The sequence below is a fragment of the Perca fluviatilis genome, chromosome 21, assembly GCF_010015445.1.
Source record: "Perca fluviatilis chromosome 21, GENO_Pfluv_1.0, whole genome shotgun sequence".
Taxonomy (NCBI): Eukaryota; Metazoa; Chordata; class Actinopteri; order Perciformes; family Percidae; genus Perca; species Perca fluviatilis.
This window is the reverse complement of record NC_053132.1, coordinates 10,743,308-10,757,049: the sequence shown is the minus strand read 5'-3', so window position 1 is coordinate 10,757,049 and position 13,742 is coordinate 10,743,308. Positions and strand designations below refer to the sequence as shown.

At 40.0% G+C, this 13,742-nt stretch overlaps 2 protein-coding genes across 3 annotated transcripts in view; both read left to right on the top strand.

Annotated features, from left to right (window-relative positions):
* prkcea (protein kinase C, epsilon a) overlaps window positions 1-1,992 on the top strand; it is a 41,910-nt gene extending 39,918 nt beyond the window's left edge. Inside the window, exon 15 of the mRNA XM_039787813.1 lies at window positions 152-1,992. Coding sequence (XP_039643747.1) covers window positions 152-301 — 150 coding nt within the window. The 3' untranslated portion in view covers window positions 302-1,992. The remainder of the gene's footprint in view (window positions 1-151) is intronic.
* Window positions 1,993-2,184: 192 nt separating this feature from the next.
* epas1a (endothelial PAS domain protein 1a) lies at window positions 2,185-8,532 on the top strand. 2 transcript variants are annotated; one of them, XM_039787815.1, is made up of 9 exons: window positions 2,185-2,475; window positions 3,833-3,999; window positions 4,880-5,127; window positions 5,300-5,384; window positions 5,553-5,650; window positions 5,751-5,914; window positions 7,214-7,320; window positions 7,396-7,564; window positions 8,416-8,532. In XM_039787815.1, the coding sequence occupies exons 1-9, from the start codon at window positions 2,450-2,452 to the stop codon at window positions 8,477-8,479; spliced, it is 1,128 nt and encodes a 375-aa protein (XP_039643749.1). In that variant the 5' UTR covers window positions 2,185-2,449; the 3' UTR covers window positions 8,480-8,532. The 2 variants fall into 2 exon arrangements, with proteins under 2 accessions (XP_039643749.1, XP_039643748.1); XM_039787814.1 differs by having other exon boundaries at window positions 5,550-5,650.
* The last annotated feature ends 5,210 nt before the right edge of the window (window positions 8,533-13,742 follow it).

Below are 13,742 nucleotides of genomic sequence, written 5' to 3'. Positions count from 1 at the left end.
TATGCATATGTGTGTGTTATCTTCACAGAAAAGGCAGTAAGTCTCAGCAGTCAGAAGGTGTCGCTCTAATGTCACCTTTAAAGCACTAGCTTGTTGTGAAGTTTCTTCCACTGACGTCCCTTTCTCTGTGTGTGTGTGTGTGTCTCTGCAGAAGACCAAGCGAGATGTGAATAACTTTGACCAGGACTTCACCAAGGAGGACCCTGTGTTGACCCCCACGGACGAGGCCATCATTCGACAGATCAACCAGGAGGAGTTCAAAGACTTCTCCTACTGCGCCCCCGAAGAGGCGCAGACCTAACACACACACAAACACACACGCTGATCAAACACTAAACACTAAACCTGGCACGCACGGATGCACACATTGCTGACACTCATACATGTGTAGAACCATGAATCCCTTTACAAAACACACACACACACACACACACACACACACACACATAGACACACACGCACATAGTCAATCCTTTACTTTGAAGCTATTGGTTGTTGTTACTTTTTGGAATATTCTTTACTTGCATTGTGTTGTTCTTGTTGCCTGGGGTTTATTATGACTATAAATATGACTATGAATATAGATTTACACACCTGCACATGCTCTCTCACAAACATTCCCACGCTGCACACTTTCAATGTAGATTTACACACAAACAAACACGACAATCCGAAGTTTTACTCACAAACACAAACATGCTCACTGCACATGCTCAGACAACCAAAACACACACGCACACACACGCACACTGCTTCTCTCCCCAGCACCAGGACTGTACAGTGGGTGCTGGGTGCAGAGGCCTGTATATAGCCTGTGTTGAGTGGCTGTATCGTGTTGGTATTGTCTGCTAGTAAAGGAGAGTTGTGGCGCATGGACAAGCACCCTACCTGTGTTATTACTGTCCTTATTGTGGACCAGTTAGGGCTAAATACCCTTTGTGCAATACGCTGACTATCTATATATTTTATTTGTTTTTTCATGTGTTATTTTTGTCTTTTTTTTTCTCCTCAAAATGTGTTTTTGTGTATGATTGAAATCTTGCGCTCATCATCCTCCTGTCTCATGTGTATAACGAGAATGTCGAGCTTACAGGTTACAGGCTATAGAACTAATTATGTGGAGCAGAGTGTTACAGGCGGCCTGTGTAGCAGCATAAAGCCCAATTTCCAGCTATTTCATCCATCTGCTAGTTTCAGAGTCTGTGTCTGTCCTGTCGGTGTGAATGTGCAGGCCCATGGGCGTTTTTTTTTGTCGTGAATGTATATATTCGTAAGTGAATGCTTGGTTTTTCTTTCTCACTTTCAGTGTGTGAATTTTTATCCTCAGCATTTTTGTTTCTATAGTTACCATCAGTGTTTTCAGCCCCCCCTTTCCTTCCCCTCTTCTCCAAAGCACCAATTCCCCTTTCCTGCCTCCAGCAGCCATCTCACTCAGCCAAAACCACTTGCTTTTCTGACTTTTGCTTTTTTTTCAAGAATGGCTTTTCTTATTGCTCTTTCTTTTTTATTATAGTAATTATTATTATTATTATTATTATTATTATTATTATTGTAAAGTGTATCTGGAGGAAATCTTTGTGTATAAAATATAACTATACTATCATAGGTCTGTTACAGCCAGGCAAAAAGAAATGTGGAAAACCAGCAGCTGAATTACCTCTCATTTCCAACACACACACACACACACACACACACAAACAAAACACCACATACACACTCTCTCCTTTGCCTCCTTCCTCTTCTTCTCTTTCTTTCAAACACACACATATACACACATGCACTCACAGTGAAGGACTGTTGTGTACTGTACAGTGATCTGAAGGCGAGCTGGTTGCTCTGTGTGCAGTAAAATCAGTGTGTAGTGAAGCTTTGTGCACCCAGGGGTAGGGCTGTTCCTGGTCACACTATCTTACTCTGTGCCAAAATGTAGTGCAACAGCCGGGCTAGTCCTGTCTGGTCTGATTCCAATAAAACACTGAGCTGTCTACATCACTTTCAGACTCATCTGTGTTGTCTTTCCTTCCTCGTTTCTTTATCGATTCTCGCCTGCTGCTGTTCAGAGGCAGATCTGTTCTGTGGGATGCTTCAAAGTTTGTGTGAGAGAAGAGGAGGGGGGAGTGGAGAGAGGGAGGAAGGGGAGGGGAGGGTGATGCTTTTCCTGGCCAGCTGACCTATCATCATGCTCAGTTTTGGAGGCCCTGTAGGTGATACACATGCAGAGGGGAGAGGAGACACTCGCTGTTGAAGTCATCTGTGCTGCGGAGGACCACTTGCCTTGTGACATTTGGCACCACTAATTGCCTCTCTGATTAATTAGACTACCTGTGATGGTGCAAATTGTAGCAGGGAGATACCCTGCTGTGCTGTGAACTCCTGCTGCCTTCCATCTCTTTTTGTGTCCTGAATCAACGTTCACCATGGCACCGGATAGAGACGCCTGTTGGACACGATGAAAGCCGACAAGGAGAAGAGAAGGTAAAGCTGCATGTTGCTTTGGAATATTTTGATAACCATCTTCACAGTGTATCTGATATGTTTTGCAAAAACATATTTTTTGGCTTTAATTGAATTGTTTCTATGGCAGTTGGTGATGTGGTGAGCCCAAAGATGATGTTGTGGCCACGCTGGGCATCTAGAGTTCAATCTTGACCAGAATGCACTACCGCCCTTCCCCATCTGTTCATCAGTGGTGGAATAACTCCTCAAATCCTTTAAAGAAAAGTCAAAGTAACAACACCACAATAAAATAATGCAAGTAAAACTCCTGCAAGTAAAAGTAAAAAAGTATTCTATCAAAAGTAAAAGTAAGCATGCTCATAGAAGCGTGAAAACCAAAAAATATCGTAGTTGACGTATTACATGCTTTCCTTCATGTTGACAAATGATCTACGATCTCATCAGATAATATCAAAAAGTTCAAAGCTTCATCAAGCTGAAACATGAATGTTTTTCAGAGTTCCTGCAAAGTTGACCTTTTGGAGATACGGTGATGTTTTATCAGTTTTAGTTTATGTTAAAGGTAGAATCTGAATCTGCAAAGTTACAGTTGTATAGTGAGCAAAATGTACAGTAAAGAGTGTTTCCTTCAGAAATTTTGTAAAAGAGTCTTTGAGTAAATGCATCTTGCTATCTTTCACATTTGCAATTCTCTCTTTGACTCAGTTTAATGTCTGGATGGAAATCATTTAACCCTTATATGTTGTTCATATTTTTGTTACACAGCCAATGTTCCCGGGTCTGGTGGACCCACCACATTATTAGGCTTTTAAATCAATACAGCCATAACAATTTATGTAAAAATATTTAACAGATGTTTACTTTAGCTCAATTACCAATGATATATACATCATTTATGGTTCATATTTGGAATTCACCCCTGTGAGATCACATTTATGATCATATGATCATTTTCGTTTTTTGTGAGAAAACAAGGAAATTCAATTATAAAAAAAGGTTAAACAAAATAGAAACAAGATTTTTTATCATTATTGGTGCTTATTTCTTAGAACTTAATCAGAACAGGTGAAAGTGCTTGAAATGTAATAATTTTGTAACTTTGTGTGGGAAATAGCAGGTGCAGAAAGACAACCTAGTTTCATAGCACCTACAATTAAATACACTCGGGTCCAGTAGACTGGAACACCTCATATGTAATAGTTATGTGTAAGGGGTGTACCGTGTGCAGTCATTGAAAATAAGTTATTTTTTATGTTCTTCACAGAAAATCTTTATTGTATTTAATGTCCTTTTCATTCCATAAAGAAATCCATTTCAAAGTTATTGAGATGATTTGAGTCATGATGATTTTTCTCCTGACCTGTGTCCTCTGCAGGATGATCAGCCGCGACGCAGCCAGAAGGAGACGACGGGTGGAGTCTGAGGTGTTTGCCGAATTGTCTCGCCTCCTGCCGCTCCAACAGTCTGTCCAAGATCACCTGGACAAGCCCTCAGTCATTCGCCTCACCCTCAGCTACATACGCATGCACACACTGCTCAAAGGTACAAACGGTCATCACACATGTTGGGGGGGGGGGGCGCTTGCTTTGTACATAGGCAACCATCTAACACTATCATTAGTCAAAAACTCAAAAAATACTTTCAGCCTCATGGTTAAGAGCGTGTGTCAAAACGAATCTATCTGTCATTGAGCACATTTATCGTATCCATTCAGAATGTTAATATGCATATAATGACAACAAATAAAATAGCAACCAAAAACCGATCTTACTATACTTACTAACGCAAACAGAAATGAAGTAAGTTAAACAAAATAAACATTTTCACTAAAGAGGGACTTTGAATATTTGGTTGAGTCACAATGATGTGATGTCTGCATGCTCAATCAATACCAATCAATACCTTATAAAGATCCATTTGGTATGCTGAAAGTTTGGGAATTTACAGATGTTAAAATATGGCAGGTTCCCATAATTTTTCAAGAGCTGTACAATAAATACAGCTTTAAAGGAATTCATGGTAAAGTGTCCAAAATATTTGGTATTTTAAATTGAACCTTTGAATGTATCTGTGCAAAGAACTCTGAAAATAAAATATATGCATCAAAGTACTCTACTATAATTGAAATGTACTTTTTTTCAGAATGGTATTTTCTGCTTCAGAAGAAAGAAAAAAAATCAGTTTGTTGTGGTAAACTTTAATCGCAAGAGTGGTGGGTTTGGGAAAGGTGTTAACATACCTAAAACACACACACACACACACACACACACACACACACACACACACACACACACACACACAAACAGTCTGTAGTCTATAACATCCACAATACACCGAGTAGTTTCTTATGAAAGGAGCTATTTACTGTTAAAAAAACAGACAGTACAACCAATAAAACAACTTCCTTTTTTGCGCTGTTTAGGGATTACTGGGAAAAAAGCAGAGGCCAGTCACGCAGTAAAATGTGAACAAGTAATGGAAAGTGGAGAGGAATGGCGAGGGTGTGACAGAGGACGTGACGATGAGGAGAAAAAAACTGATGATGTGGAGGCCTCGGAGGAGACAAACATGTTCCTGAGGATCCTGGAGGGATTTCTGATAGTCCTGTCCACTGAGGGAGACATGATCTACCTGTCTGACAACGTCAGCAAGTACATGGGCTTGACACAGGTATATACACACACACACACACACACACACACACACACACACACACACACACACACACACACACACACACACACACACACACACACACACACACACACACACAAATTATGTAATGGTATACATTTAGGATGCTGGATGCGAAGATGAATATGAACTTCATTTTCTCTGACAGACTGAGCTGATGGGACACAATATTTTTGAGTTTACTCACCCTTGTGACCACGAAGAAATCAGAAATAACCTACGTCTAACAGCAGGTGTGTGTGTGTGTGTGTGTGTGTGTGTGTGTGTGTGTGTGTGTGTGTGTGTGTATCTATGTTCAGTTTTGGTTGTATATCCTGTGGTTGTGTGTTGTTTTTTAAGAGATCTTACAGATTTGAAAAGATTTATCCCTGTAGCTCATTAAATCGCTTGTTTTTTAGAAGAAGTTTGGTGCGGTGCAAAGAGGGACTTTGTCATGAGGATAAAAGGTGCTCTGACACACAGAGGAAGAAGCTCTAACCTCAAGTCAGCTACGTGGAAGGTTGGTGTGAAGCAAATACACAACATTGTCAAGCAGCTAACAGTTTCTGATAATATTTATTTGGCTTGGTTTGAATCCCACTCTCTCTCTCTGGTTTTAGGTTCTCCACTGTCAGGGCCGAGCAAAGGTGTGTGTCGCCCCATCTTCAGTTTCCTGCCTGCTGCTGACCTGCCAGCCTCTGCCCCTCTCACACACACTTCTCAGCACACACACCTTTACAAGCCAGCATAGCATGGACATGAGGTTCACTTACTGTGACCAGAGGTGATTTACACACACATTTGACAGCACACAGGCATATACAACTTAATACTTATTTAAATAGGCAGCCTTTGTGCAGTTACCAACCATCGTGTATCCTTATTTTTAGTTTTTGTGAATAGGATAAAATGTTATATTATATGAGTAAAGCAACAGCTGATTGCAAAAACCCAAGTAGAAGTAGTGTTACCTTGCTCATGTTTTACTTCACCAAAGTGGTGTAAGTTTTTTAGACAGAAGAAGCCTTTAAAAAGCACTCTACAATGTCTTTTATTTCCACATCATGTAGCATGGAAGCGTTGTTAGGTCATTTGGCAATGTACGTTACGAAACTATTTAGAAAAAGGAAGGGGAATTCTTAAACTTAATGCTCATCCCCTTTTATGACTAATCTATACTGCACGTGCAGCATAGATTCACAGGTTCCAGTTCCATTTATTGTAAGTCGCTTTGGATGGCATCAGCTAAATTAATGTAAAGTAATGTTTGATACATATACTTTTCAAAAATGTTCTGTTTCTGGCGTGCTTCATTTCATAGTTTTGATTAATTATTACCAGTATACCAGTTATTTTGAAATGAAATTGAAATAAATATCATGACTTCTAGTTTTATACACAATAATGTATATTTACTACACAAAGAAGCATCTTGTGTATCAAATATGACTATCCCTGACCTATTACAAAGTCATGCTGTTAAGCCCAACATTACTCCAGCCCACTCAAACTTTATTTTAGTGGTGATCTCAAAGTTTCCGAAGATACCAATATGTCAGGCTGAATTTTGGCGCAAAGTGTAGAATTATGCACAAGACACCTAGAATATATCCGTTTGATGGATTGCTGCAGCTGTTACAAATATTGAGGTTGAATCTTTCTCTCAGTAAACATTAGAAGATCTGAAACAAGCTGATACACAATGAGTGTGAAATAAAACAATTTTAACTTCATTCAAGGTGCTAAAAGAAAACTGAATTTTAAGGGGTTAATTTAGAGTGACAAAAATGAAAAAATCTTTAAGAGCTTTAACAGTTCCCTTTTTACCTTCCCCTTTTTTTAATTTCAGAGCTACGACTGCATAATATCAGTGAACCTTAAACTTGTTTGTGGCTGCTGCTAAATAAGTCAAACTAAGTCAAGTAGTGGGAGGAAATTTGAACAGTAACTAATTCATAACAAAAATAATTTCCCCCTGGGATTATTAAAGTATTTCTGATTCTGATTCTGATAAACATTACTATGCTTATTTTTGTAAGATAAATTCATATTGTCATGTCTTTGTGGGTTTCTGTTTTTGCAGAATTACTCTGCTTTTAGGTTACAGTACCGAGGAGCTGCTGGGCCGTTCCATCTATGATCTCTGTCATACACTGGACACAAACTGTTTGACCAAAAACCATCTCAACTGTAAGTAGTGATGCACACATACACATATTACCCACCTGTTAATGTCTAATTTCACATCTCTCTCACTTTCTGCAGTGTGTTTAAAGAGTCAGTCAGTCAGTGGTCAGTACAGGATGCTGGTGAGAGGTGGAGGTTACGTCTGGGTGGAGAGTCACAGTGCCGTCATCCCCAGCGTCCGACCCTCCAAGTCCAGGCCTGGCGCCCACCAGCCACTCTGCATCCTCTGTGTTACCTATGTCCTCAGGTGTGTGCGTTAAGCTTAGTCCATCTCATTGAACGTTTTATGGAGGATGGCAACGTTGGTTGGTCCACCACGTTAGTCCAGACAGAAAAAACTGACGGATTAAGCTTTGTACGGACAATCATGTTCACAGGAGGATGAATCCTACTGACTTTTGTCGATCCCCTGACTTTTTTTTCCATGAGATTCTGTTTTCTGTGAAATTTCTATTCAAATTTTGGATGGATGGCCATGATATTTGGCTCAAACATTCATGTTTCCCTCAAGATTAATTAAAATCAGTTTGGGGATCTCCTCCATTAAGCCGCATCATCAGGCCAACATTTCAATTTGTCCATTATTTTGGTTTATGACCAAATACCTGCAATCACATTCTCATCAGCCTCAGCTTTACTTTGTGTTTAGTGCTGAATAGCAAATGTTAGCATGCTAACACGCTAGACTAGCATTGTGAATATGGTAAACATTATATCTGCTAAACACCTGCATGTTAGCATTTTGAGCATTAAGCTCAATGCACTACAGCCTCACAGAGCCGCTAGCATGGCTCTAGTCTCTTAGTCTTTCTGTTTCAAGTGTGGACTGTTTGGTAAACCTTTCTTTGTTGGTGTGTTTAAAGTTGCACTGACATACAAGATTTGAGAGTCAGCTGCCAGACAAACACCTGCTCAACATCAGAAATGTACCATGTTTACTGTACGCTATCCTTTTGCGAGACTTGTGTCAATGATGATGAAAGTCCCCTAAACTTTACAAAGTAGTCATTTGCACCCAAACCATGATCCTTGTCCTTAACCTAACCAAACAATAACCAGACCAAATGGTTTAATGCTGTATTCATGTGTGTCTCACAGTGGAGTGGAGGAGCCGTCCCTGCAGCTCTCTTTGGACCAGACTGTCCACAGATATTTGAGATGAAACTTGAGTCTGGAGAACAGTCTGCAAAACCCTCATCCTCAAAGAAACAACAATCAGTCTGTGAATTCTTAGTAGTTATTTTCGTTGATCTAACTTTTATTAAATATTAAACTTTCTAATTCAAAATAACTTGCTGTGTGGTTTTGTCAACCACTGATGTTTCTGATGTAACCTATAGTATTTGGATATAGCTCTAAATATTTGAACTGTCAGAACCGTTGACAACCACCAGACAATTAAACCAAACCTTGGGAAAATATTGTACATTTTAAGCAGGTTGTAGCATCAGGTTTTGATAGATCGGGCAGATAACTACGCTTCAAAGCTTTTGCATAATCGTTGCAGTAGCTTGACTTCTTTCTTCAAATTAAGGAAACTGAAAGCTTTAGGTGTAGACTGTGGTTGACAGGCAGTTGACGGGGCGTAGTGAGAGTTAAAAATTGTTGACGAAAGCAGGCAGTTTGACTTTTTCCTGACCTCTCTGGGCCTGACCTTACTTCCTGTGGGGTTTCCTTCTGTGCCACCTGACACATGGGTGACATCTGACTGTCAAACAAGATGTACAGTACACACACACACACACACACACACACACACACACACACACACACACACACACACACACACACACACACACACACACACACACACACACACACACACACACACAGTATATATAGAGAGATATGCATTGTGCTGATGAGGAGACATGAGCAGACGCAAGTCAAAGCCACAACTTCCTGAATAGAGAAACTCGATAGGAAAGTTCTCGTGGGAACTTTTTCAACTTTTTACCTCTCGGCTTCTAAATACACACACACACACACACACACACACACAGACAAACACACACACACACACACACACACACACTGGCTTTACTGGTGTGAAACGGCACACAATATTACATACTTTATGTTGGTTTCTTTTAGCACTGTGTGTTGCAACAATCAGTCTCTCAGTGATGTGGTGATATGTCTAGACATCTAAATTAAAGTTTACGGGGCTAAAATTGGTTGAAAAGTAAAGTCTTTAGGTCATTCTAATGTGTTTCAATCCATGTGTAGTTAGGAGTTAAGACCTAAATAAAAAAGCTGTGGTGGAATGCAAGTGAAAATTTGAGGTACCTGTACTTTAGTTGAGTATTTGTTTTTTTATTATGTCTTTATACTTCTACTACTACTGGGCAAATAGATCACAATCTATCTCTATGGCAAAATAACTAATATATATTTTTTAGGAATTTGAGTGAACCAGCCCTTTAATTTGTCTATGTTTAAAAATGCCGTTGTTATGGACCTTACAGTAAGACAGACATCAATGTCACTTCTGGATCTCATACTTAAAGACATACATGTGTTTTAATGATATTTTGTATTGAAGGTTTGGTGTAAAAGCTGTGGACGTTAGTGGATTTGTGTTCTCACGTGTGGTTCTCATCCTCACACTGATGCACTCACACTACAGCATGTAGGGAAAGACTCGTGCTCCATCTAGTGTTTAACTGTCGTCAGTTACAATCTGTGGCTTCTGCAAGGTGGCCATATTCCTTACTTAGGACAGTGTTATGTACTGCATGTCTCATACGCAGTCACTATGTAGGTTGAACATTATTCAAAATACATTCTTGTATATTCTTAAAGAAATATCAGACCACTCCTACTTTTTCTTAACAGATATTTCAGAGAGCACATTTAACTTCAAAACAAACACTGGTTCAAAATGTGCTCTGCAAAAGCAATTATTCAGATATCCCATTTAACAGATAAAAGATAAATCACATCACTTGAAATGTGGATTTAACTTTTACCTAGCCATAACTGACTTGTTAATTGTTTATTTATTTGTTATTTGTTTAAGTGAGGATTTGGACCCTTTAGCTGTTACAGCTTCTCTTCCCGAGAAAATGAAACTACTACAACATTTTTACGTGATTATGTAAATAAAAGCAAGTGAAAATTTTAGCAAATAAAACAGATAATGAATAAAATAAAAAGGTACAGTATTTGTAAAATATAATCAGGAACTTACTTAAAAACAAACACCCTGAAATGAAACCTTTGCAAGAAAAAGAAGGAGAAAAAAATCTTCTACCAGCTGTTTTAAATCGTAGAGGAATGTGAATATTTGGCATAACTGCAGTCAAATATAGCTTGGCAGTTCATCATTCTTTTTGTTGCTTATTGGAGGTATTTTAATAGCTTGACCAGATTTGAGATATCGTAATTATGATGATTCAGTTTGGAAAAATAAATGTGTGTACTAGATGATGAAGATGATATTAAAGGGGTGATAGAATGATTATATAGGGTATTTCACACTGTTCCTTATGGTCTCCTAATGGAGTATGTAACATTAGTTGGGCTGAAAATGGCCTGGTTGATATTTTATTGGCCCTTATGCATCCCTGTGTTTTGGCCCTATTTGTAACAAGAGCTATTCTTCCAAATATGGTATGGTCATGAATATTTAGATGAGCTGCACGCTGCTTGGTTGAGCCTTAGCCCCGTACACACGTAGAGACGCGCGCTGATTGGTTGAGCGAATCGCCATACACACGCATTAGAGGTCATGTGCTGATTGGTTGAGCGAATCCCCAATACACACACATTAGAAATGCGACAGAATCTCATATTCCAGACACTGCAAGGTTTCCTTACCAAATTCACTTCTGAGACTTTTTTATGCGAGAAATCAACTATATAAAGCTCAAATATGGGCCGTTTTACGAAAATGGATGGCTAATTGCAAATTTGGTAAAACTGTGTGTCGGAGTTCAGCTGCCTGTGTTGCTGCCTCGCCGCCCGGCCTGCCTTCCTCCACAGACCCCGGCCTGCTGTGAGCTTGATTTAGCTCCGGCAGCGCACTGCACCTCATACCCGCGCAAAGTCACCGTTTGGGCTAATGGACTAGCTACCAAACGCCGCTGCCCTGACAGAGCTCCAGGGCCTGCACCTCCTCTCTTCCTGCTAGCTAAATGGCCCGTGTGTGAGAGCGCGGTCAGCGAGTTTGTTACACCAGCAATCTCTTACCACATGTTACACACGTCACGCCACTTAGCTATACAACATATACCTAAATGTCTTATAAAGCTAACAACGGTGTCCGATTTCAAGTTAATGAATATTTGTGAGCTGTAAGGGTTTCGTCAGCTGCGACTGTCCCTTCAATCCTATGTGTAAAGATTGCGGCTAGTTAGCTTCATTTTGGTCGTAATTCGAGTATATTTACAGTTTGAATTTCGTCACGCCACTTACACAACATCTAATTAAATGTTTTATTAAGCTAACAACGGTGTCCGATTTCAAGTTAATCAATTTTTGTGAATTCCAGAGGAATTCTAAGAGGAGGCTAGCTAGCTCTCATTAAAGAGCTCCATCCAGCCGCAGGCTCTATTAATGAGACTCACGGACAAGCAGCGTTTATTTCCCCAATCGTTTGTTTAAATAACTCAACACATTATAATTACACACATTAAAATAGTAACTGGAACCTGTGGTAAGAGAATGCTGGCGTAACAAGCTCGCTGACCGCGCTTTCACTCACATACACCGGGCATTTAGCTAGCAGGAAGAGGGGAGTTGCAGGCCCTGGAGCTCTGTCAGAGCAGCGGCGTTTCGTCGTTCATTAGCCCAAAACGGTGACTTTGCGCTGGTATGAAGTGCCGTGGGCTGCCAGACGTAACGGAGCTCAATCGAGCTCACAGCAAGCCGGGGTCTGTGAAGTGAGGCAGGCCGGGCGGCGAGGCAGCAACACAGGCAGCACCGGCCTCTGAAGTCCGACACGGACAAAATTTGCAATTAAATAAATTTTCGTAAAACGGCCCGTATTTGACCTCTACGTAGTTGATTTCTCGCATAAAAAAGTCTCAGAAATGAATTTAATGGTAAAATAGCATATGAACAATGTATACAATTTCTGAGATCTGCACGACCTAGATTCAGAAGACTAACTGATCTTAGGTCAGTTGTGTAGCCTATGTAAATGTTGGGGCGTGACAAACAGACTAGAGCCAAATGAGGAGGAGCCGCAATAGTTGACGTCGACTATGGGGCTTGTTGAGATTCGCCCGTTTTCAGAGGCAGTTTCAAATAGTGAGATTTGCAGAGAAAAGAGGTGTTAATGGGATTTAGAGGTTCTATGCATGTCCTAGTTACCCACTAAACTGTCATTATTCAACTATGACCAGGTAAAATCAGTTTTGCATTCTATCACCCCTTTAATCATATGGAATCTCAGTTTTAACACACAAAATATGTACATGTGTGTATGAAAACTGGTAATCAAAAGTTAAATCTTTCTAGATACATATTGCCCAAATACATATAATCTGGTAATTAAGTTTATTATTCTGTCCTTGAATATCTCTGAGTACATCCTTCGTCTCTTTTGATCAGTTACGATAATGGTTAACTCCCTGCTCTGTCTCTCTTTGCTTCAAGGGAATAAAAGATGTTTGTTATCAATAATCAGTTTATCCAACCTTGTGATCGCCTAAAAATATATATTCATGACGTCACAGCAGATTTTGAATCTTTACTTGGCCAAGGAAAATTAAAGAAGACAAACACATATGTCACACGTTTTGTTCTCCGAGTTCAAAGTGTTTTCTTTTCTCTATAAAGGATATATTTTACAATAAAGTTGGATTAGTTTGCCGAATAGACATGTTCTGGTTGTTTGTGACTATGCCGGTTTTCAAGGTGACCCTGGCTATTGTTGAGGGAATTTGTGTCCTTGCACGTTGTTTCAAAGCCTGATCACTCCAGTATGACTGAGTCTGAGGCACAAGAGGGGCGGAGATAAGAGGTGGTGGAGGTCATGGTGATGGGTTTAATTTCTAACTAGAATGAGCGACCATTTTAAAGGAGCACAACGGACACAAAAAACAAGCAGGAAGTTGGTCTCATGCATTTCTATAGAAAAGCCCCAAGTAACCTGACTGAACAGGCCCCTTTTTTAAGCCTATCCCCAATTCCCTCTCGTTGTACCCTCTTCCCCTCCCTCAGTCACACGCCTATGGTTGGGTGGGTGTTGTCAGGCTGTCAGCCAATGACATGCCAGTGCTCACCCTTTGAAACACAAGCATGATAAATGAATGTGTGTCAGTGCATTGAGGAAACCACAGAGAGAGGCAGAGATAGGTTAAGGATAAGGATATGATTGAAGATAAACAGGAGGCACACAATCAGTGAAATAGTGTCGGAGTCATGAAGGAGAGATTGTGAAGTTATAATCAAAGGCAATAGAGTACTAGTTCATC

Excerpts from the sequence above, each read along its gene's own strand:
- epas1a (XM_039787814.1), top strand. The coding sequence starts at position 2,450 with ATGAAAGCCGACAAGGAGAAGAGAAG. Across the intron at positions 4,000-4,879 it reads CATGCACACACTGCTCAAAG|GGATTACTGGGAAAAAAGCA; the intron begins GTACAAACGGTC and ends TGCGCTGTTTAG. Across the intron at positions 7,321-7,395 it reads GACCAAAAACCATCTCAACT|TGTGTTTAAAGAGTCAGTCA; the intron begins GTAAGTAGTGAT and ends CACTTTCTGCAG.